The sequence below is a fragment of the Vanessa atalanta genome, chromosome 5 (assembly GCF_905147765.1).
Source record: "Vanessa atalanta chromosome 5, ilVanAtal1.2, whole genome shotgun sequence".
Lineage (NCBI taxonomy): Eukaryota > Metazoa > Arthropoda > Insecta > Lepidoptera > Nymphalidae > Vanessa > Vanessa atalanta.
Genome location: NC_061875.1, coordinates 5,385,923 through 5,410,887, shown reverse-complemented (window position 1 = coordinate 5,410,887; position 24,965 = coordinate 5,385,923). Strand labels below are relative to the sequence as shown.

The 24,965-nt window shown below is 34.3% G+C and overlaps 2 protein-coding genes across 2 annotated transcripts; both read left to right on the top strand.

Moving 5' to 3' along the window:
- Window positions 1-3,335: 3,335 nt before the first annotated feature.
- LOC125064328 (radial spoke head protein 3 homolog) lies at window positions 3,336-21,319 on the top strand. Its single transcript, XM_047671303.1, has 9 exons — window positions 3,336-4,174; window positions 6,978-7,092; window positions 14,927-15,082; window positions 15,349-15,477; window positions 15,857-16,060; window positions 16,263-16,425; window positions 16,719-16,805; window positions 17,230-17,346; window positions 20,784-21,319. The coding sequence occupies exons 1-9, from the start codon at window positions 3,336-3,338 to the stop codon at window positions 20,795-20,797; spliced, it is 1,824 nt and encodes a 607-aa protein (XP_047527259.1). The 3' UTR covers window positions 20,798-21,319.
- A 1,249-nt stretch (window positions 21,320-22,568) lies between these two features.
- LOC125064327 (zinc finger protein 574) lies at window positions 22,569-23,838 on the top strand. The gene is made up of 2 exons (XM_047671302.1): window positions 22,569-22,827; window positions 23,210-23,838. Exons 1-2 carry the CDS (start codon window positions 22,569-22,571, stop codon window positions 23,836-23,838), a joined length of 888 nt encoding a protein of 295 aa, XP_047527258.1.
- The last annotated feature ends 1,127 nt before the right edge of the window (window positions 23,839-24,965 follow it).

Sequence of the window (24,965 nt, the reverse complement as noted above, 5' to 3'; positions counted from 1 at the left end):
CGTCGTCGTCAATCGCTTAATCTGCTTGAGATCACTACAATAATAAATTACTAAACAAGCATTTTCATTCAACTCAAACAAATGACTGAACTCATTTATGGTCGTTATAAAACAATAAATATAGTGAACAGACGGCAAATGATATAAGAATATAATTTAGAGCTAATTCCGCTACGCTACTGTTTGATTTATTGGATGCAAATGTAGTAGAATATCATCGATTCGATTCACGCCTATTTTCTCATTGTTTTCAATTTAAGACAAATTAAAGAAAAGAGAACATAGCGGTTCTTACCTGGATGAATTCGCGATCGTCTGTTAAGATTAAAGTGTTCCTACACTGTTAGCTCTTATAGGCATTTGGATTGCCGAAATCAATTCGTTACTTTGTAAATCTAAATTTAAAAAATCGAATTCATTTTCACCATAGAGTCCGCTCCGTGTTATTAGAGACCATAACAGTTTTATCAGATTGTGAGCGCTGTAGCGACGCGCGAGCCATAACGATTCGTAGCTCTACGCTGCTATTACGCACCCGATGACGCACGTCCGGTTCTTAACCAATGTGACTGGGTTACTTAGAAAACATTAAAATTTGACCTCAAGGGTCTTAAATAATTTTTATGTTAAAACTAGTACGTAACTGAAACACGAAATGTTTTATTACATATATTATCGTTAATGGGTTTCGCAATAAAATTTATTTTATATTTGACAAAGAAAAATGACAATTATATAATTACAGTAAAGCAAATTAACAAGCCGTTATTTAAAGTCCAATTGCTGAGATAAAGGGCTCCTCTAAGAAGGTCAGGTTTTATTTAACCACTATGTTCGTATACGTGTTGATGGATACAAAGGGCAGATAATCATCCAACATAGTCAGGTTTGCTCACGATATTCTCTTGAATACGTGAATAATTAACACAAAAAGTTCAATTTTTCTCACCCGGCTTTGGACGTGACCTTTTAGATTGACGTATTCTATTTACTTGGCCATCTTGTTTCCTCATTTATAGTACTAAATTTTTTTTCTAATTTGTAATATTGGTAACTCTCCTCTACTTCGGATGTACAGTATTTAATAATACACGCTTACTATATTGAACGTAATATCTACAATTTGATTTATATTGTTGCTAAATTCAAACATATTTTATACCTATTAGTTACAAGCATTTTATATCGTAAGCAATATAATTTTGTAGACAAGTCCCTTGAGATTTATTCACATTATATAAATAATAAGTTTAAAAATGTAGACTGATGTATTTGGAGCATTTAAATCTATACATAAATGATGAAGCGCTATCGTATAATTATAAATAATATCTGTATAATATGACCACTCGATCTATTTTAAATAATAACAAACGAATCATAGTTTAAAGTATGGGGAATATTAAAGCTTAACTTCAATATTCTATTATGACTAAAACGAGAGAATACAGTACAGTAAAGTATTTGGGCATTTGTATAGATGCCTACTAAAAATCAGTTATTAGCTACGACAAATTCACCCGCGGTTTTTTTTTTAAATTCAAATACTAGAATGATTTTTTGGTTTTCTTTTTACTGTGTTCATTCTTAGTAAATAACTATCTGGATATGACTAAATCTATTTCACGCGTAGAATTCTCTATAGCAGTCTGAAGATAACATATCATTGGTTGCTGTTATCCTGTAATCCTACGCTTGATATTTCTACGACCTTTTCGGGTTGTCACATCAGATTACTAGGGGAGAAGAGGATTACGTGTATTTGCGTGCACGTATTATTATGCACAAACTATAGTACCAATGGTCGTTATTAAATTGCCGAAAAGGAAAGTATTGTCTAAATATTTTAATTTCATAATTCAAACCAACACATAATACAACATGAACGCAATTTTTTTCCGTCCATCCCTCCACTGTTAACGTTTTACTGAATTTTATACAATCGCATCATAAAAATAAATTGATCAACAAACCAAATCAAATCACATCAGAATCCTTTATTCAATAATAAATAATCATTACATTTTGTTAGTCAAATTAATAACTTCTTCTAGGATTAATTCATTAAATCATTAAACATTTGCAAAAAGCTGTCTCGGTTTCCATAAATCCTATAAAGACACATCTTAACACTTAAACCAAATATTATGAATTATTGAATAATAAATAATTGACAAAAGAGCCGAGATGGCCGAGTGGTTAGAACGCGTATGCCGTACATATTATCCGATGAATGCGGGCTCAAATCCAGGCAGGCACCGCTGAATTGTCGTGTGCTTAATTTGTGTTAATAATTCATCTCGAGTTTGGCGATAAAGGAAAATATCGTGAGGAAGCCTGCATGTGTCTAATTTCAAAGAAATACTGCCACATGTGAATCCATCAACCCCCAATGGAGCAGCGTGGTGGAATATGCTCCTAACCTTTTCCTCAAAGGGAGAGGAGGCCTTAGACCAGCAGTGGGAACTTTACAGGCTGTTACTATTATGAGAAGGATTTTTAAAAATCAATTGTAAAGACAGACCTATTGACCCTCTAATTATAGGAATACTAACATACTTTTAAGCTAATTATAAATTAAGTATTTACGTTCATCGACTAAACACAATCATTTTGCTATTGCTGATGATTACGCGTCTCTTCTTATCTACAATGCGCGCCCGTGACAGCGTTATACCTTTGTACATCGCACCTCGTGTGTACTAGGTAAACGATTAGTACTCGCTGCTTCATGACCCAGCTCGCTAGTGTAGACAAATGTTCTACATTATTATTTTTTAGAATACGAGAATAGTATTATAAGTGAATACTTCAGTAGCCTTATAATGGCTTTCGTAAATCAAAGGTTTTTATTTCGTTCGTTTCAATGATTTACTCGTTACCTTTCATTGAATTATTTTATATTATTCTCAAACAAAGTCTGTGTTCATTTACCTGTTTTAAATCGTGTGTATTTCTAAATCGTTGTACTGATTTTCGTTTTAAAAGAGTTTCGTACTTCGACACACTCATGTTTACCGTCTTAAGTCCACGTGGGCGCTTGCGCGATTACATGTACCGCATTAGTTGATGTTTCCGCATTAAAAGTCATAAGCGACGTGAGAAAACTGGGCGCTTATGTTCTACGGGGGTGAGCGTGTTGACCGCCGGGCGCCGCGCCGGACATTCGCCCGCCCGCCGCCACCGCCACCACCCGCGCACCACGCGGCCACCATCAAACGGAGCACGATACATTCGCGACAAGCCGCCTGAAGTGAATATTCAAGCAAATCGAAAATAACAGTTTAAAACGGCACCGTCGCTTTCATTTACAACGGAAAGTCATGTGACGCGCGATGCCATCGTTAGATATTCCTACTGACAATTCAAATGCATTTACCGTAATAAACCATGAGGACGAAAAGCATATTGTAAAACACGTGCCGCTACCGCGTATCGTAAATGTTGTTAAGCCGCTCCAGCACGATGACGGCCGCACTCACCTACCGAGCGCGACGAAAGAGCAGCTGACGGAGAAAATGGTCGCTGCAGTCGCTCCGCAGACTATTCTCGATCCTAAATTCACTCGGGCGCTCGATTTCAAACTCCGTCGTCTGAAAGAGAAAGAAATTTTGGAGGCCAATCTTCGACGGCCAACACGCCATCGCCGTCGCGCCGGAGGCTTAGCGACTTCCAATCCTAATCTGACGTGGAAAGATCAAACACCTCCAAAAAAAATGTTGAGTCAATCTCAGCCTCGAATTGATATAATATCGAGTGAGTGTGAGAGGACGAAAATATCTCCCAAAATAGCTAAATCTCCATCAACAAATAAAAACCGTAGCAAAGTCTCTGGGACGAGCGAGGGAGACAAACCAAGATTCGTAACTACGGTAAAAACTGGTCAGTTTCTCCTTCCACCACCGGACGTCGCTTGCCTCCTTGGATTAGAAACACTATATCCAGCTCAGGAAAGAGAAAAAATTGTATATTCCTATGCAAGTAAACCGAAGGCTGTAACGAATAGGAGCAAACGATCCGTGCCTGAAAAGAAAGTGGAAACAATACCAAACGGTGTGCCTCCTGGAATAAACAACGAGAAGCGAGTCAGCGGCGGTGAAGTTTTCAGAGGAGTTCGAGCGCTGATAGCAGGTGTCGCCGGTGTCAAACATCTTCTCGAGGAACATGATCATGTGTTAGTACAACTTCTTAAGCTTATAACGAACTAGCTTGACCTGTGGCTTTACCCACGTGAAATTTATAAAACTTTACCTATAGCACACAAATCAGTACCTCCCATTTTATCCCCTTGAATGGTAAAATAAACAAAGTAGCCTATGTCCTTCCCTCGGACTCAAACTATTTCCAAACCAAATTTCATCTAAATTGGCTCTGTAGTTTAAGCCTGAAGAGATAACAGAGTTACTTTCGAATTTATAATTTTACTATATATATAACATTGACTGTTAATTGTCTAAAAATGCATTACAGATAGTTTCTCATATTTATTTATGGAACCCAACGCGTTATCGCTTGATATCGATTACAGACGCTTGCGAACAGTGCACACATCAATGACAAAAGTTACTTATTGATAAAAAATATTGGTATATATATTCTGTCACCTTGAGCACAGTCATAGTATTTTGGATACCAACCTTCTTGGAACTATTTTCCAAGATAATCAATACGTGCCGTAAATGTTGTTTTTAATTCGTGAGTTTGTGTCACACTATAGTTATAGACGAGAATCGGATAAAATTTTCAAAGAAATATTTCGTATAAAGGACAAAATCAAGTTTATGTTCCATATTCTATATATCTATAATAAACATTAATTAAATGCAAAAAAAAATGTTGAAAATGATTTATCCATGCTGAAACAAGTAGAAAAAATAATTTAATATGATTAGTAAAGAGGTCAAGCTATTTGTAGGGGATCCGCCGCGGTCTACTTCCGGCCGCTGCTATTGGCCGCCCGCTGGAGGTCAACTACCCCCGCGAACGATCGACCTTATCTTATCTCTTGGTCCACATGAAATTAATTAGCAATCAACGATTTTACAAATATATTTAAATAGACAAAAAATAATAATTATTTTTTTTCTAAAAAAAAAATGCTTTAAATATTAGTCAATGATAAAATAGATACACATATTATATACCAAGGTTTAAAATTTGTTATTAAAATAGGCTTGTTATCATTTTTTCCTGTACGGGTATTATAAAATAATAATATGTATGGAAAATCAGAAGTAACGACGGTACCACAAACACCCAGACCTAAGGCAACATAGAAAACTAATGAACTTTTTTTACATCGACTCGGCCGGAAATCGAACCCGAGACATCGTAATGGCATACTCATGAAAACCGGTGTACACACTACTCGACCACGGAGGCCGTTCAGTTTTAAACATGACAATATGAATATTATCTGTTTTAAGATACACTTGAAAGAACTTAAAATCTCACATATAAGATTTATTTTAATGACTGTAGATTTGGTATCGCTCACTTAGAAACCTATCGGACCAACGGTTTTCGCTCACACTACGTTAACAGAATAAGCCACAATTCAACATTATTCAACAATAGCCTTCGTCCGTCCTGAAACTATTACCTTTCAAAATATAAAAGTTTCATATCAATTGGATCAGTATTTGTGTGAATTTGGAAAAAAATAAACAAAAGTTTATTATTAATATTTCAACATTAAAACAACATTAAAGTTAGATTAATATAATTTGAAGATCAGATACGCTAGAGGCTGTGACAATATGTATGTGGAGATAGAAATATAATAAAAACAAAAATATATAATTAATAAATTATAAAAAAATACATAATGTTGACACATTGAAGATGTGAGGGAGGGTAATATTTCTTACTCTGCCAATGTATACCGCTGGTTGTGGGTTACCATCAGATGGCTCAATTGCCAATCTGTCTACATATTTAAATTTAAAAAAAAAGTTGACAATTGCATAATATAGACTGACACACGAGACTCCTTTACATTGTCAATCGTTTAGGTAGGATGATTCTCCGTAGTCACGTGCGAAACATGAAGATATTACCAGCCTGTAACACTTACAGAGCTTCTGATTGATTTATATTCGATAATCCATTAATAACTAATCGAAGCAACCTGCACAAAGTCCACTTATGACTTTATACATAATATAAGTGTTCGCTTAGTGCTCGATATTAAATCATAAATATATTATTGAGAATTTGGGGAAAACATGAATTTGTTTCGAATATATATATTTTTTAAATTGATATCACTAAACTTAATTATCAATCAAACGAAAATAAATCGCTTGGCAAATAGAGGATAAAAAGGTGTTGAACTGTTTTATATTTATATCTAGCTGGATCTGCAGCTTTACCCGAGCGAAATTTATAAAACATAAACGTCCAACCCCCGTTTTACCCACTGAGGGGTGGAGTTTCGTACAATATGTTCTTAACGAATCTCTAAGCCCTATAAGGAACCTGCCTGCCAAATTTCAAGTTTGTAAGTGTTATAGTTACATATATATGTATATATATGTAACTATAACACTTACAAACTTCAACGCTAATACTGCCACTACCCCAATATAACCCCTATAGACACCCCCTTTGTAACCTATAGAAACGAATGATTGAAACACTAGTCCAAAAGTGTGTCAATAACAAACCAATATCCTATACAATTATACCCTATACAATTAACTGTAAATTGGTAACAACGCATAAAACTTGGCGATCTTTAACATCTCTCCAGCCATCCGAGTAGTGATTATGTGTTGAGAATGGATTTACGTAACAGGAAGTCGAAAAAGCGCGCTATCATTTTTGATCAACGAAACGCGCACGGTACTGAAATCCTCCGATGACACCGATCTCTTCCGAAACGGTGTAATGTTAATGTTGCTTATTACCAAGATGAGATGTTATACATGTCAGGTGTTTACATCATCTATACGAGTATATATTTTTGATTGCAGTGGTAGTATGGCGACGGGTGCGACAGGTGCAACGGGCAACACAGGCTACTCCAATGTTATGCACGACAAGCGAGTTGTCCGCGGCAGCACTTTTGGAGCACACCCTCACGCTGCTGTAAGTAAACCTCCAAAATACTTTATTAAAACTTAGGGCTTTACCTTTAATTAATGTTGGTTAGGATTGGATTATCCTCTTTTTTGAATATCAAAGCAATTAAAAGAAAGAAAGACAAAAATAATTATTGTTATTTTACTTTCAAATACACATTATTTTGCTGACTGTACCGTTATAAAAGTTTATATTTAAATGTGTTTGTATATCTAGGTCACATGTAAGTGAATTTCAATTAATTACGTCCAGCCAATTTAGGTGATTTTTTTGCAGTTGTTTATCTATATGTTCTGGGGACAATATCAGCTAGTTCATAAAATGTTATTCTGTTTATTTCGGTAGGTAATTCTTTTTGCTTCGTTTCTTTTAGGTCACCCGTACAAATAAATACGGTCTCATGTACTTTTGCGGTATAAACAAACACGACGGGTTAAAATCGAACACGAGTTCATTTCGGAGTTTCACGTCGTTACACCTCAAGTTGAAAACCTTGTTCAAGATAGGTCTTGTACATGTAATTTTACAAGGTTGAAATTAAAGTCAAGCTTCCATGCGATCGAAATTTAGATAATTTTGTAGAAATGTAAATAGACTCTTTTTAACGAGTCAAATAACGTCATAAATTTTATTGATATATAACCGCGTGTAGAGCAATATTAGCCTTTATAGTGTGAACCTTAAGAACGATATTGTACCAGGTATTTTTAAGGATGTTTTACACCCCTTTGTCTACTAATATAAGACTTATTATTGTTCGTCTGAAGAATAAGAATTTTAAAATGTGCATTTTTTTGTAAACTTATATTACAAACGGGTGGTAGGCGTTAATAAAAGGTCAGTCGTGTCTATTAATAGACTTACATGTATAATTATCATGTCACGAGAAATACTACAAACCGTTGTGTTATTGTCGTTTATGAAACAAATTACTCAGGGATTTTAAAATGTCATATTAAATGACAATTTAACTTACCGCTACTATAATGTCCTTAGTTTAAAGTTTATGCGTTTAAAACCGTAAATGTGCTCATCCGATTAAATTGTAACTTTGTTGAGCTGTGGACACTTTCAAGCTTGTCTAGATCAGTATCGCCCACTCATCACATAGTCTAGCAAGCAGCTGAGTATTATTGTAAGTAAATAAACTAGGGTAACTACAGGCACTAGGGATATAACTCCTTAGTGCCCAGGATTGGTGGCGTAATGGCGATGTAAGGATGGATGTAATTTTTTCTTACTATGTCAATATTGCGGTTGTGACCATATACCATCAGATGGAACATTTGCAACACTGGCTACGTGTCTAATACTAAAATAAGCTTGGCTTTGTCTCTATTGTGCCATAATGACTCATTACAGAAATTACGTGGATCTCAAAGGTTGAAGATTGCGGTGTCGATTTCGGTGAAATACTTTTAAGTTTACCCACTGGGATATTTACGGGCGTTTACTTTCGTTTTTTAAATTACTATAAAGGTTGTGGCATTATTATCGACACCCATTATTCCACAACTTTACGAAAATGCTTTTCATTAATATAAATGAATTACTGGCCAAATACCATATTACATGAACAAGTCACGATGGGCAAGACGTGAATCTAAGCCGACGTTTCCGAGGTCAAACCCGGCGACCGCTGAATTTTCATGTACTTAAATCGTTTATAATTCATCTCGTGCTTGACGATTAAGGAAAACATCGTGTGTAAACCTGCACGTGGCGGGTGAGAATCTACCACGTGTAACCAACCCGTATCGGAGTAGCCTGGTGGAGTATGTTCCAAACTTTTTCGTAGGACAAGTATTACTACATTACAGGTTATTACAGTATACAGACTATTACTACATACATACATTATATACAATTATTTCTATTTGTTTTCTAATTAGTGACAATCTAAAGGTAGAACTCCTTTTGGCTTGTTCGGTGGGAATTCCCATTCAGCAATAAACCGTCTTTTTGAACAGATCTTTAAAGATTGCATTTTTATATTTTTATATATTCTATAGGTATAGTTGTATACATCTTGATTGCTTAATTTATAGACGATAGTTGTTTGTATTTTTGATTTTATGAAACAGCCTATTTTCAGAATGTGTTGATTTGGAAACATAAATTGAAACCGATTCTAGAGGTATGTGTTTGACATCGTATAGGTCAGTAGCCTTAAATAAAAGTATAAGCTAAATTCAACCTTCAAGCTATCGAATGCGGTCGACTGTTCTACTAGACTTCACTCTAACTGGGTTAATTAGATGGCTGAGTTTTCTAATTCCTTCAAAAGTCTAAGATTCTTATCGGTTATATTTGTTGATTGTAACTCTGAAACTATAAATGCTATTAAGGGACTCTTATCTAATATCAAAAAAAATGTTACGGTCCCATCTATTTGTCTATATTTATAAATCGTTTGTTCTGGTTGTCAACGCTAAGACCACAAATATTGATTTTAAAACGCTAAAATCTGAAACATAGGTTAATATGTTGGGATGTTATGGTTATGTGATTTCTGTGTATGGTAAGGATATGTAACTAATATTTTATCGATTTCAGATACGGTTACGGATACGAAATTATTTCGGATTATCTGATTGTTTCGGCTAGTTTCAGCTACGAATATTAGATTAGAAATTTCAAAAGAGAAAATTACAACATATCAATTTAAGTTTATTTGTAGGGTATAATTTAGTAGTAAGTATAATCACAAAAAAAACGGATAGTGTTAAAAACAATTTAGATACTATCTTTAGGTATAACACTATGCAAAAATATGCGGTTTCGAAAATAAGTATTTTGATTTCGGATAGTTTTGAGCTCCATAACGTCCCTGGTTAATTTTATTACGTTAGATATCGCTGAAAATGGATTTTTGGGTATTTCAACTTTAAGGAGGGGAAAATGAGAGGACTTTTTTGTATGAATTTTACTTCTACAAAATCGCGACGGATAGCTATTTTGATACAGTTACTAATTAAAACATTATATAAGAAAAATATACATCTCAACATTCGTGCTGTCCGTGCCTTTGGTGTATCCTTCTATATTTAGTTGAGTTCGTATTCGTAGATTGATGTGCCTCAATGTTATCAGTCGTAGACAGTATCATAATAAAATGTTCACAACTATAATAAAAAATGGTTTTTCGTGTTTTTTTACTGGTCTAACTGATCTAACTATATCTAGTATTAAAAAGTTTGAAGTAGGAATGAAGCTAAAAGTGAGCGCTGCACCATCGCTGCCTATCGTCAATGCAATTACGCGTGTAATGAAACAGAATAAACAACTCCACAATAATATTACCTCATAAATGTTGACCGTTGATTCCAACGCTGACAACTCGGTCGTATTCGTAACACTGCAATTAACTGTAAACGGTATCTATTACCTTTACAAATAGACGCCATTTTCCCCGACTACAATGCAATCAAGTATTGTTCAGATTATTTTTTCGCCGTCTATATGAAGACTACTTTTAATAAAATGCAATCGGACGGCCCATCGAATTCCCGAGTTCGAACTCGGTCGTCAAATAAAATCAAGAAAAGCATACTCCTATAGAAATTGAAGTATCCACCAATATGCATCGGAACAGCGTGGTGGAATGGAAACGTTTTCATTAATAAAAGAGTTCATAATAAAGTAATGAATCATTTACAGACTGTTACATTTAAAATATAGCCATATTCTCACAAGTCTAAGCAAAATCTACACTGGCTTCAAAACGAAATCCGCGAAACTAAGAAAATCTGAGATACAATTTGCGACAAAACATTGAAAAGAAATTTCGCGACTGGACTTGTTGGATTTTAATCTTCGCTTTAACGTTCAAAAAGTACATATTTATTATATTTATTATTTAATTTATTGTCATTAAAAGAAATGTGATTTTAGATTAAAAGAAATATTATTTATTTTAATACAATAAAGCTGCTGTGTAAAAGGAAATTTAGCAACTTTTGCGACAAAAATTATAATGCAAATATTGTACCGAACAAATAATTTAAAATTAAAACAACGGGTGGTATGTACATATGTATCAATCAGATAAAGACAAACATATGCTACATGACAAACATGGTACGTAATGTATAAGCACGTCGTGGAAATGACCGACGTCACGATCTTCCGAATCCGACTTGTTACGGAGTTTTTGACAGAAAACCCACTCAATTTATTATAGTCGGACACGGGAGTTAAACCCCGAACCACGGGATATTTAGTCAGCTAGCAAAGCCTATTAGACTAACAAAGTAGTCAAAAATGTTTTAGTAATATTCAGAATAAAAAATTAATAACTGTTCTTTTATGTATGCTAATGTATGCAATTGTTACCTTGTACAAATGTGGTTTGTATATGCGGGGCGACGGCGGCAATGCTGTATTCAGGCATGGAGTTCGATGCGGGCATTTGTCGATGAACTCTGATAGTATCTTTTTTAGGAATAATGTTAATTGGTAAATATTTGTTTTTAAAATAATAATCTTATTCATATAATTATTATCTATTGCGAGCATGTGATTCTCTTAAGAAAATTCAAAGACAATTATTTATTCAATATAGAAGAAGTAGTTTCCTACCGCGGATTTACTATTATATATCTGCTACGTTAGAAAATGACTAGCTTATAAGGTTACAGATACCAACGTTCCTAGAACGTTATACTCATACCCATACCATAAAGTAGGTCCACGTAATTGCCATACATAAGTAATGTCCAGCTACTTATAATTTATCTTCAGAAAACCCCCTTTGTATTGGCTCAGCTCAAAAGCTATGTTCTGGCTTATATAAGCTTGTCACTTATCCAATGAAACAGTCGGGTATGAACTTTAAATAATTATAAGCCACATATTTGCAGCGGCGGATTATCTATCGAACACTGTAAGCGACTGGCTAGGCAGACCAAAAAATAGGAAATATTGTTTAAAAAACGTTACTGAAATATAATAGTAATAATACTGAAATAGTTCATAATATAATAAAATCACATCTTAATTTTGTACAAAGTTGTCTTGTAGTAGAAAAAAAATTATATAATAGGCTAGAAAAGGTAAAGGGTCTTCGAGACGTGGTTTGCCTAGGGGTAAACCATGGCCCTGCATACTTACATTACGGCCCTCGTGACGACGGTCATTTCCACGTCGTGTTTACATTATGTACCATAATGGTCAAGTTACTCTAAGTTAATCGCTTACACGGTAATAAGACTGCATGTATTTGTTTTTCAAGAGCTATTTTACAACCTTTTATTTAACTGGTAATGTTTGCTAGTTTTTTTTGGATCAAATCTTCCAATCGGAATTTGAATCACGGAGTTGAAATTTTACATGTTGGTTTTTTATGATGACTGTGCGTTTTAATGTCAAGCATGAACTTTACCAATTCTATATGTAAAAGTTAGTCTTAAAAATGTATTTACTAATAATTTATTTATGATATCAAGTAACTTTAAAGAAACTTCTTCGTTCTGGTTGTGATATAACTTCTGATAGTTGTGGTATGTCCTATTTTCTACAACTATGATCTAAACTAAACGAAAAATAAAAGCATCTTACAACTTAACTTATTTTTTAAGTATTAGCAATCCTGCGTTTAATAAAATCAATTTATTAATTCATCATTTTTTTTTGTAAGAAAGGTATTCATTGACTTAATTTAAAATATAATATGGAAATAGTGGTAACATTTAGTCCCCATAAAGGCATACTACACAGACAGTAGGCATTTTGATACTTGAAAGAATTACTCCAGAACATCGCTTATTCGCTGTATGACCTTGACATTTACTAATCACAACTACGAAGAAATGAAATTTACTTCAAGAACTCAGCCATAATTGCTTTTAAAACGCTTCCCTAAATCATGCTGGGACATTTCTCAATGCTTGGAACTTAATAACACACTCTTTTCATTATTGTTACTTTTTATAAAATATGCAATCAAAACTAATTACGATGACATATTTTGTAAATAATCAATTGTTATTATGATAATATATTTATATAATGACTGAATGAAATGTGTTATAAAAGCAATTCATTATTTTTATATATTTTATTTTTTATATTGTTTTATATAAAATGTTAGCAGAATTAATGAAAATTAATGGATTTTAATGACAATGAAAACTACTACTATAGGAAATATGTAACGATTTTAAGAAAAATATGTTAGGAATACAAGACTGTTTTAATTCGCCCGCCTAAAGATGTTTATTTTTTTTTAAAAAAAAAGAATAGACATATAATAATTAAATGGATTATTACCATTTTATAAACAAAAAATAACATGAAAATGATTAATTTCACGTCATTTATGTGTCATTCCGTAGCTGCAAAGCGACTAAATGAGGCGCGCGGCGCCGTTTGGATTTATAAGGTCAGTTTGACCGCATGTGTGGCGACATATCGCGTACTGAATTCATATCCCCATATCCTTATGCCCGGTGAAGAAGAAAACAAATAAAATAATGAAATTCTGACACATATCCTTTTATCAACCAATTAGAAATCAGATCCAAACCTTCTTAAGATTTTTTCTTGTCAGCATTTTTCACCTTACCATTTCTAAAGTATCAATTGAAACATTAAGTTTGGTACCGTCGTCACCAACTTTGAAAACAGCAACTTGCTAAAACGGGAAGACCAAAGCCAAAAAAAAATGTGCTTTATGTGTGTATTTGCATAAATTATAAATATAGATAAATAATTATAACAAGAATAAATAATAACTAATGATTCAACAGAAAGTGGATGGCCAATTTCGAAATTCTAAGTAATAGTAAAAACATATGCATTTAAGGTATTTTTTTTATTAATAACATAATAATTATAGATAATTTTCGAACTATCATTTAATTCTCGGTATATTCATTTATTTAAGTTTAAGTTTATCAGTCGGTTTCATATAATAATCAATAAAGCGGTAATCTCAAAGTATAATCAGACTAATAACATTGTACCGAATTACTAGAAATCCATAAAAAAAATTAAGTACGATTCAATTACAAGAATGTTGGATATTTTTTACCCTACACACACACTAGCGTAAGTATTTCCACAGCGTTCACAAGCATACATAAAGCAGAATGTGGTCATCACAATTTTTCATCCACGCGCTCTACTCGTGTTTAGTGATCTGTTTCGGTCACCACTCACCAACGCCCAATGATTTGTTACGCTGTCAGATTGCTGCCGTAGGATCTAAGATATTATAGTACGACACAAATTAGATGCAGCATAGGCAAATTTCTTAAAATCGAATCTTTATATCTTGTAATGTCATATAACCAAATACGCTAAATTAACGATTGATTCATATTTTTTTTCATTTGTCGATGCTACATTTCAATTGTGTCGTACTATACGTCTTTTGTTAATGCAATGACACTGGCTCTACTGCCCCTCAAAACGAAGTCAATAATTGATATCAAATATTAGTGTAGACGGTAAACAGAATGACATAATTAGTATGTGTAAAAATATCGGATAGACAATTTAGTTATTTCCGAAATCACCGTTGAAATATTTCTACTTATAGATAAGATTTAAGACCATCGAACAACCCCGCGATCATTGAATATAGAATGTTGACTATGCTTTTACCTGGCGAGTTTGTGGTAGGGCTAGTTAGCTAGAGGAATGGTTAATATTTCTTACATCGCCATGTCTATAGATTATGGTGACCACATATTATCAGCTGTCCCATTAGTCCGTCTGCTTACATAAATATATAATAAAAAAACTCACTGTGATAAGTGTCAATACATACGTCGTTATAGTTTATTGGTTATTGTTTAGTGATGCATATCATATTATATTCATTTATTCCGCGCAGGGCGATGGCTTGGAGAGCGGTGCTGCACGAGCAGCGCGGACGAGAAGACGCGCACTCGCTAGACGCGCCGCGCTGGCGCGCCTCCGACCCGGTACACCACCACCTGCGCCTGGTCGTCGACATCACCCGATACAAACAGAGTATTACCTCGAGGAGGTAATTGTTTACGTTAATTACATTATTGAAATATTTCACGAGAATGCAATTGACAGCTGCATTTGAACGGCCAGAATTGATGGACGCAAATTGTGAATGTACTAAATCTAGCATATTTTCCACTATGAAGATCATTTACTTCACACAAAGGCTGTTAGACTTATTACTAAATATATTTTTAACTAACTACTAAACGTTACTGAGTAGTGGTTTTAGTAACTAATTACCTTTTGCCTATATTTGAAATATTAACATTTCGATTTCAGCTATTCGATAAGGGGGTAGAAATGGAGGTAGGTGTCCAAACGGACCTGTTCGTGGATCGGCCCGCGACGCCCATCTACGTACCTGCGAAGACTGGTGCTGACGCCTCCACGCAAATACAACCTGGAGATGTAAGTTAACTCATAACAATATGTTTGTATATGATACTAATGATAAAATACTTGAAACCAAATAAATCAAAATTGAAAATAAACGATTCAAAAGAAGTTCCGTACAAATTGAAGTGACAGTGATTATGGAAAATGTTTGGTTTCAACAATAGAAATGAGACTGTTAAACTAACACACTTAAGTTTATCTATTTATAATATATACAAGACAACTTGTTTAAATTATTATGTAGGTAATTTTATGTAAAATCAACAATTTTATTTCGATATTTCACATAGTTCGAAGGTGGCAAAACATACATACATTACATACTGTGAACCCAGTGATAGAAAAAAAACTTTATTGCATAGTGTTATTGACAAAAAATATTTTAATGCAGCTATTCGACTTTGACCTGGAAGTGCAACCGATATTAGAGGTGCTAATTGGGAAGACGACAGAGCAGGCACTGGCGGAAGTGGCGCAGGAAGAAGAGTTGGCAACGCTACGCGAGCAGCAACGCCGCTACCGGGAACTGCGTGACGCGGAGCTCGCCGAGCGACAGCGGCTTGAACTACGGGACGAACGATTAAACCAAGAGAAGGTATATTTACTGTTACTACTTATATAGTCAATTATCTAACAGACAATCAGCAAAATTAAAACTTGAAAACAGATTAAAATTGTTTCACTTACAATAAGTTGCAGTAGACCTTTTTTTAATATGAGTTTTTGAATTATCGTTTTTTCTTTACATAACCTTACTGAGATAAAATTAGAATGTTGATGTTATACAATAACCTTAGGAAAGGCGCGTGGCGGAAGCACGTGCGGCTCGAGTGGCTGGCGAAGAAGCGCGCGCAAGGGTGGCTGCCGCGACGCTGGTGCAAGGCTACGTCGCGGAACTCCTGCCGGCTGTGCTAGCTGGGCTGAGAGATTCTGGCTACCTCGTACGACGCATGCGGAGAGGTATAAACAATAGCATTTTAACCTCAAATTTAGACTAATTTTTAATCAATTTAAATTACTTAAAACTGAAAGTGAAAGTATCAATTATATTAGAAATAATTAACGGTAAGACTAGTGCGACTTTTTTTCTTTAAATTGTTTTTTTAAATCTGATTAGGCTTACGTGCTTACGTGTTTGATTGGTGCATGCTGTACATAATTGAGATGGGGTGGCTCTATTCCAACCACACGGTTTTTATTCTTATCACTGGAATATAAAACATAATACATACAAGTGTTTATGTCCATTACAGGAGTTGAAGAGGAGTTTATGCCTTGGCTGATACAAGAAGTGTCTCACGAGATCGAGTCAATAATAACGAGTAGAGACGTTATCGCGGGTAATGTATTTTATCTATACAAAATTTCGCAGCATCATCATTTTCTGCTCACTTTTGACCAATTTTGATTTGTCATGTAACAAGATTAAATTAAGTACACTCATAAATCTACCACCACCTTGAAAATTAGCCTCTTCCGACGAGAAACTTAGTTATTACTCTTTAACTTTTTAAAATATTTTAAGACAATTGCATTTTTTTTTTAATATAATTTGGTTCTTTAAAATCTTCAATAAACTCATTAGTACTGGAATAATCGTGGTAACTGCTGGCATCGTTTTTGATACAATGCTATGATGTTCCTCTCTTAAACAACAAAAACAGTGCAGAAAATTATGTTTATTAATATAATTTTCTTACATAAGCCGGATACATCATATATATCGCCCCCTATTTACCGCTAACACTCCAAATCACTTTGCAGAGATCGTTCGCGACGTGGTGGAAACACGCGCAGAACTGCTCGGAACAGATGACCACGACTCTCAACGTGTATCTCCACCTGACTCAATCACGCCCCCCTCCGCACCCTCGGAGGAAGGTAATTATTTTTATAAATTTATTGTTTCGAGCTACAGTATTTGCTGTCTTGCGTATCAGATACGTTTCAATTTTATTACGATCATATTTAATTGATAGCAATTACAAATATATTACAACAGATGTAGACTTTACTTATGTATTTGTACAGTATAAAAACATCTAATATAAATATCTATATTAACTATTTAAAGACAATAATTCGGCAAATTTAACATAAAACCTGTATATTATACATTTCTCGTATAATATAATAAGTATTCCAAGGATATGTGACGCGTGCCAAAAATGCCACACACAGCAACAAGTGCAACCTGTCGCCATCCCGCACATTGGTCACGGCGCACGTGCGGCCGCACCCGCACCGCAGCGCAGCGTACGCGCGCCGCACCCCGCTCTGAATGAATACACTCATTAGAGCGATATGCCATCCCTATTAGCTTACCATTTCGACCTTGCTTAATAATAACAATCTGCTGGAAATCGTTACTTATAATATTATCCTATCGACACTCAACCCGAGCGATTTTAGCTCTTATGTGTATGTAACTACTGGTGCGGAAGTCGCTAAGCTTAACATAGATAGGGGGTCGCGATTCAACTGCGGTCGCGGGCGATTAAGATTGATACGCTGTGATGACATTATAATATCGTTTTGATACGAAACGCCGCTCACGCACGTGCGATACCATTCTCGCTATTGTACAAAGTTTTTCAAACTAATTTATTTGGACGTTTATTCGAGGACGGCGCTATTAAAATTAAAATGAATTATATATCATTTGTCCTCGTGTTTTATAACAAAGTGCGAATGAAAGGTAATTAAACGTCTCTTTTCTGAGATTTCACTCGATTGTAAATACTAAATGATTAATTATTGTTATCACAAAAGATGTTAATTTTACTTTTTAAATAAGAATAATTCAATCAACTAAATAAAAATAATAACTAAACTGTCTCTTTTAAAAATGTTTTCCATTAAAGTATCTAAAAAAAAAAAAAAATCATATGTTTTAAAATATCTTATGATTTTTATAGTTATTTATACACATTTTATTTCTGTCTATAGCGTCCATGTCTTTGCTTAGTTTTGCTAAATATAATGATGGACAAGGGCTTTACTGCCGTAAAATATCAGACCTAGAGTCGTACCCTATTGGCGGATAAAAATATCTTAAAATCATTCGAATATATAGTACAGAAAAATAAAATAAGTACTTAATAATTAAATATATCCGAAATGCAAACACAGCCGGGCTTTCGCACTTACAATGGCTTATCTTGATCACATCTGACTGCAGCGATAAGAGTGTAAAAGCATTAAGCATGTATTGTGTTCGCTCCCGCGCAACGTGTGGAACTGCGTACACCTGACGCATTCGCACACAATCACATTTTATAAATGTATATAGTAACTATTACATTTCGTATATAAGACTGAAAGTAAATATATTTTTATTTGTTAGAATAATTGATAATAATTTGAGAAAATCTTGTGAAACGGAAATATATTATAATAATTAAAAAAAAATCGAGCCGAGATGGCCTAGTGGTTAGAACTCGTGCATCTTAACCTATGATTTCGGGATTCGAACCCGAAATCATACAACCCAGGCAAGCACCACTGAATTTTCATGTGATTAATTTGTGTTTATAAATCATCTCGTGCTCGTCGGTAAAGGAAAACATCGTGAGTAAACCTGCATGTGTCTAATTTCAACGAAATTGGAGCAGCGTGGTGGAATATGCTCCAAACCTTCTCTTTAAAGGGAGAGGAGGCCTTATCCCAGCAGTGGGAAACATTTTTAGTTTAGAATAAAATTAAAACATAATAATAAGATTATTATGATAAGATCATATAAATTGCTTGAAAAATATTATATGACCAGAACAATTCATACATTGGTTGAACGAGTTTTTTTCTTGGATAAATAAATAATAGAAAATAAACTAAACTTATTAAAGTAAAGAAATACCTTTTATGTAACGTTGTACTAATTATGTTGCTGCTCCATGACTGTTTTATGTGACGAATGAAATAAAATTATAAATTTTTAATATAATAATTAAATAATAATTGCCATTGGCAATATTGTTACATTCAATAAACTCTTCGTAGAATATACGAAATATAATATCGAGTTACATCTGACTTAAATCAGCGAGTCTACATTTTGCAACGTCAATATTGTTGCAACACTCACAGCACATTAGCGGTACTGACAAACAATTATAGGTTACCATCGACCGTCCCTTAACCAACCCTTAGCCATTTGCAACACTATCTCTCTACACATCTCCACTGCATAGCGGAAATTTAGATTTGTAATTGAATTGGACAGACCTAGCAAACCTCCAATTTATTATAAACCGTGTTGCCAAAGAATAAAGTTCAAAGTCGATCGGAATAAAGTTGTTTGTGCAGCTGCAGACGCGAGCGCAGTTTACGTCGCCTCCGTACAATACGATAATAATGTAGAGCTTAAACGTTGCTATTAGAAGTACTTCATAAAAACACTTGCTACGATTCTATACTGCGAGCGTATGGTTTTAAGCGTATACATTTTGCCAGCGCTTGGCTTATGATAATAAATTAGTAACAGGCGTTTTTTTTGTGTTTTAATAACACAAAAAAAAATTAAATATTACATGGATACTAAACTTTTTTGAGTTTGTAGTTTAATTTTGTTATTATCTAACATTTATATTTAGGTATTACATGTTGGTCTATGTCATATATCAGGCGGTTATTCGACAAACAATATAGGTATCATATACGCCAAAAGAAATCCGTGAAATAATGTCAATGAATTTTTTAATTCATATTTCAGTCAATTTTTCATTTAATAATAAAAAAGTTCAAATTGTAAAACTGCTTCAATCCAAGTACACTCATGGTGGTTGTAGCAGATTAATCTTTTTAAAATTTAAATAACTTCCCTATTGTCCGACAAATCACTGTAGCTTGTGCAAGCAAAACGCCCCGCACGGTGCGGGCGCACGACAGCGATGCCCGGATTATGTCAAGTGTACAATACGCGTGGTCACTTCGCTTATAGCGTATTAAACACTTTTGGAACATAATTTGAAAATAATTACTATTGTAAACTTTTTTTTCACAAATATCTGAAAATCTTTCAAAATGTAAACTTCTATGTTATTCTTCTCAAGCCCTTCAGAGTCATGTTATTATAGGTTGATATGTTATAAAAATAAATACATAATTATATAACAAGATAAAAACCATCACCGAGCTCAAAATATATTTTTTAATCCTTCTATTTTCATTTATACAAAACATAAATGAGCAAAACATTAATTTATTAAAATAATATTATTTAGCATATTGTGAATAGTATTGTGATGTATTGTGTTAGTATTATGAACTTAAGTTATTATAATAATTAAGAGGCATAATTTTTTTTTTTTTACTTACAGAACCGGAGGAGTGATCGCTTTACGTGTATTGGCTCTGGATAAAATTATTAGTACATAGTTAAGAAATTTCTATATTTCTTGACGTATTTCAAGAACCCGAATTAAAACATGTTATTTTTCGAGTTTATTATTTCAAAACTTACAATATGAGGACTGGACTCTACATTAGAGGTTATAGTCAATTTAAGGGCGTGTGACCGTTCCTACGTTTCCTATTAAACATATGATTTGGCGCCAAACATGTCTCGTGATTTAAATATAAACATTCATAGCAATTTTATTATGCCTATTGTCTAACCTAGCATATAACACTTGAATAACATAAAACGAAGATATTAAAGACATCATACAAAATGTTTAATCGCCTTCTTTTGTTTGGAATTATAATGTTACATTGACAACATATTCTGCACGTTTGAAGTGCTATAAAAATGACTTATTAAAACATTGTCGGATCATGTGCAATTTTACTACCTACGAGTTACTTATTATGTTATATTGATCGTCTTTAAATCTTCTTTGATTTGTTAACTTAACTTAGCTACAGATTGTATTGTACAAATATCGAATAAATTTAGTGTTATTAAAAAAAACTAGTAGGTATATTGTTACAATATTCTTATTTAGAAATCAATTTAAGTTGTAAATTAATAAAATAATGCTCATAACACAATATGGGATTGTGCGCACTACGATAATTTAATTAACCATAGGAAATTACGTAGTTATTATTATATTGTCATTTTGAAATGTTTTATTGTGTTTTATAGGATAAAAATAAATTGATAGAAGTAGGTAAATGAACATATAATGGCAACATTTATAATATCAATACAATATGAATATTTTAATTTGTAAACAGCATTATTACAATTAACTATACACACGATGCAACGGAAACTTTTATAACTCGTACGTTTGTAAATTGTATACTTTAGGTATTATTTAAATATTTTGTTATAGTTTCTAAAATAAAGGTCTTAAATATATATTTACTACGTTTAATTTATCCTTTTGCTATTAATACTACCTACTTAAATTTTATGATATATTTTTTAGATATTCTTGACTCTTGTACAACGCATATCTGAACTTCTTTTAAAATGAAATTACAAATATATAACATTTGTATCCTTATTTTATACAACTAGCTGTTTCAATAACCTTTTTCAGCTGACAAGTCTACCCCGCACACCAATTTAGTCTCGGTATGTGGGGAGGCGTATCCTCTGTCAAATCAGCGGAGCCCGGCTTGCGCGATTCAATAACAATTGTTTAATCACAGACTGATTTGCGGAGGGTGTTCCGCAGATTTTAGCGACAGCCCTCTGCGCACCCTCCGCCCTCCGAATGACTCCATATATATAGGTTTAGCCCATGAACCTGCCGTCACTCGTTCACGCCACCTGCGCCCGCACATCATAACTTCTTCATCACGACACAAAACTGGATTACTTGATAATTTTTAGTGTAACATTTAGTGCTGGTGAATTGCTAAGTGAAGTGTTATAGGATGTCAGAAAGACAGTGGGGGCGTGTTATGTCACGACGAGGTCTTAAGAACGGCTGCCGTTCCCGACATTTCTCACTTGCTGATCTAGCGGAAATAAAGCAAAGAAACCAGGAAGAAAATGTTCGTATAACCATTGTACAGTTATTAATACCTAATATTATATTCATATATTTTAGACACGGGAACTATTATTATAAAGTTGATTTATATCTTAAAATGCGCAATAATTTTTATTTTATCAAAAAACTTTTTTTTACTAGGTTTATATGGAAATGGATGCATGTGGACAGCTGACCGCCCGCGGTGGTCCAGCCCGAGCTGCACGGCTCGCTCGCCTCGCGCCAGCACCTCCTCATGCTTCGGCCTTGCTTTGCCTCGAGCGAGGACCAACGCCTGCCTCACCCGATGACCTGCGACTATGCCTACGTTTGACTACCGATGCTCCACCTTTACACGAGCTGCTTCTATGGTTCGACGAACACACATTGGCACATCTTAATATGCCATTCCTGACTTTACGCAACATCACTGGTAATCATCTTTTTTTTCCAATAATTTAAATATTGAGAAACATAAATACAATTGGTTGTTTTTAAAGTATGTGCCTACTATTGCAAATATTTAAATGAATGGTGCTTGTTTATCTTCTTAATACGAGTATTACATACTTTGTAGCATACATATAAATTTGTTATATATATATTGCTGTTTAATAATTAATAAACGCAAACTAATCTTAAAAGTAGATCAAGATTAAGAAGATTAAATATTTTATTATTTTATTATTTATGCTATATATTATTTTAATATTATTTATTTTATTGATGCTGCAATCGTATGAACGAAGCATTGTCGAGTTTTTATTTGATATACTACTTTTTATTTTATAAATAAGCATCAAATTTCTCAACAGGAAAGAAAAACTACGCGTGTCACAATTGTGATGCAGAATTTGAACAGCCAAATCCTTTGAAGATTCACATGTTCCTCTCGTGTCGACCGTTCGAGCCTGACGCATTTTGGAAGCATTGCATTTCACAGCTACGTTCTTCAGTTTCGACGACTACGACAATTTCCACATTAGGTCCGTCACTAGTATCTCCACTATCGTCGACCCTGCGCATCGGATCAGTGCCGCCGCCTACGACACCGATTGCAGATCCTGCGCAGCTCGAAGCTCTGGCGGCGGCTTGGGGACGCTCACGCGATGGTCATATTTGCGTCTACTGCGGCAAACTGTACTCGCGAAAATACGGGCTCAAAATCCACATCCGCACGCACACTGGCTACAAGCCACTACGTTGTCGACACTGCTTGCGCGCTTTCGGAGACCCCAGCAACCTCAACAAGCATGTACGCTTGCACGCCGCAACGGAAACGGGTAGGACAGGGGACGGGGGTGCTTTAACGCACGCGTGCGCGCTTTGCCATAAGCCGCTGGCACGCCGGCGCGACTTATTGCGGCACCTGCGCGCGCACCACCCGCAACAACTTTCTTCACTACCTGATACCGACGAAACCGCATACACAGAGATGCGCTAACATCATTTACGACTCTTTTTGAAGAGACATTTCATGTTATGATCATTTGTACAGCGTTTTTTTGTCTAGTCGTCGTTTTGTAATATTTACTGTAAATAAGAGTTTCTAAATAAATATTCTTCTATATATTTATAAGTGTTCTAAGCAAATAAAATAATGTACATTCTGGAGCTTTTAAAAAGTTAAAATTTATAGTATATTGTAGTTTCAGTACTAATATTTTGAGTTTCGATTACCTACTTCAATTACAAAATAGTGTGTTCTCTCAGACTTTTTGATTCTGTGATTACCTAATGCTCTTACCCGTACACTGAATCCTGTACCAAACACATTGGAGCTTATTGTGTTATAAGTTAAAAAATATAAATATTATATTTATTCAAATTACTATAAAATAAAAAAATAGTCTAATTACTAATCACTTGAGCCGTGTTTAAGAAATACACATTTAATTATTTTAAAATTAAAAACTCATTAATAGTCCATTAAAAATTAAAATCCTGTTTTTTTAGATTATTCCCTCTTCAGGGTAAATAATATGTAGATACCTATCTCTATTGAACCCAAGGAGAATGGCACAGAATATATATAAAACCAAAAAAATGGCACGCGCTATAGGGCCGTAAAGTGAAGTTAAAAAGCAAATACCTACAAAATGATGTTAGTACGAATTCTCCTTGCCTCCTCATCCCATATACCCTGTGGCGTTGTTAGGTGGGCAAGGACCCCGGTGCATAGAAAAATAATCGAACCCTCACCAACTCTTTCCACCCCCTCTTTAACTAATATAGCCCTTCAAAATTATACATAGGAAAATAAAAAACCACGCAAAAAAAGTCGAGTTTTTTTTAGCTTCACGAGCTGGCGTTTTGGCTGACCCGCTCTTTTTAAAGCCTAGGTTAGAGAGCCTCTTGTGCATTGCACCACCTGAAGTGAAGGGTCCTGGTCAATTATACTCAAGTTACAATACCTAATTACTCTCAGTTCACCAAAAATGCTGCCTCAACGAATAATTTATGTTCAAATTTTTTAATATCATATTTTTTACCAAAATAAAAAAATATATTATTTTTTTTTATATATATTGTTATTGATGAACATAAAAAAACGATAATCGGATGGTGCTC

Excerpts from the sequence above, each read along its gene's own strand:
- LOC125064328 (XM_047671303.1), top strand. The coding sequence starts at position 3,336 with ATGCCATCGTTAGATATTCCTACTGACAATTCAAATGCATTTACCGTA. Across the intron at positions 16,061-16,262 it reads AACGATTAAACCAAGAGAAG|GAAAGGCGCGTGGCGGAAGC; the intron begins GTATATTTACTG and ends CAATAACCTTAG. Across the intron at positions 16,426-16,718 it reads CGTACGACGCATGCGGAGAG|GAGTTGAAGAGGAGTTTATG; the intron begins GTATAAACAATA and ends TGTCCATTACAG.
- LOC125064327 (XM_047671302.1), top strand. The coding sequence starts at position 22,569 with ATGGATGCATGTGGACAGCTGACCGCCCGCGGTGGTCCAGCCCGAGCT. Across the intron at positions 22,828-23,209 it reads GACTTTACGCAACATCACTG|GAAAGAAAAACTACGCGTGT; the intron begins GTAATCATCTTT and ends ATTTCTCAACAG.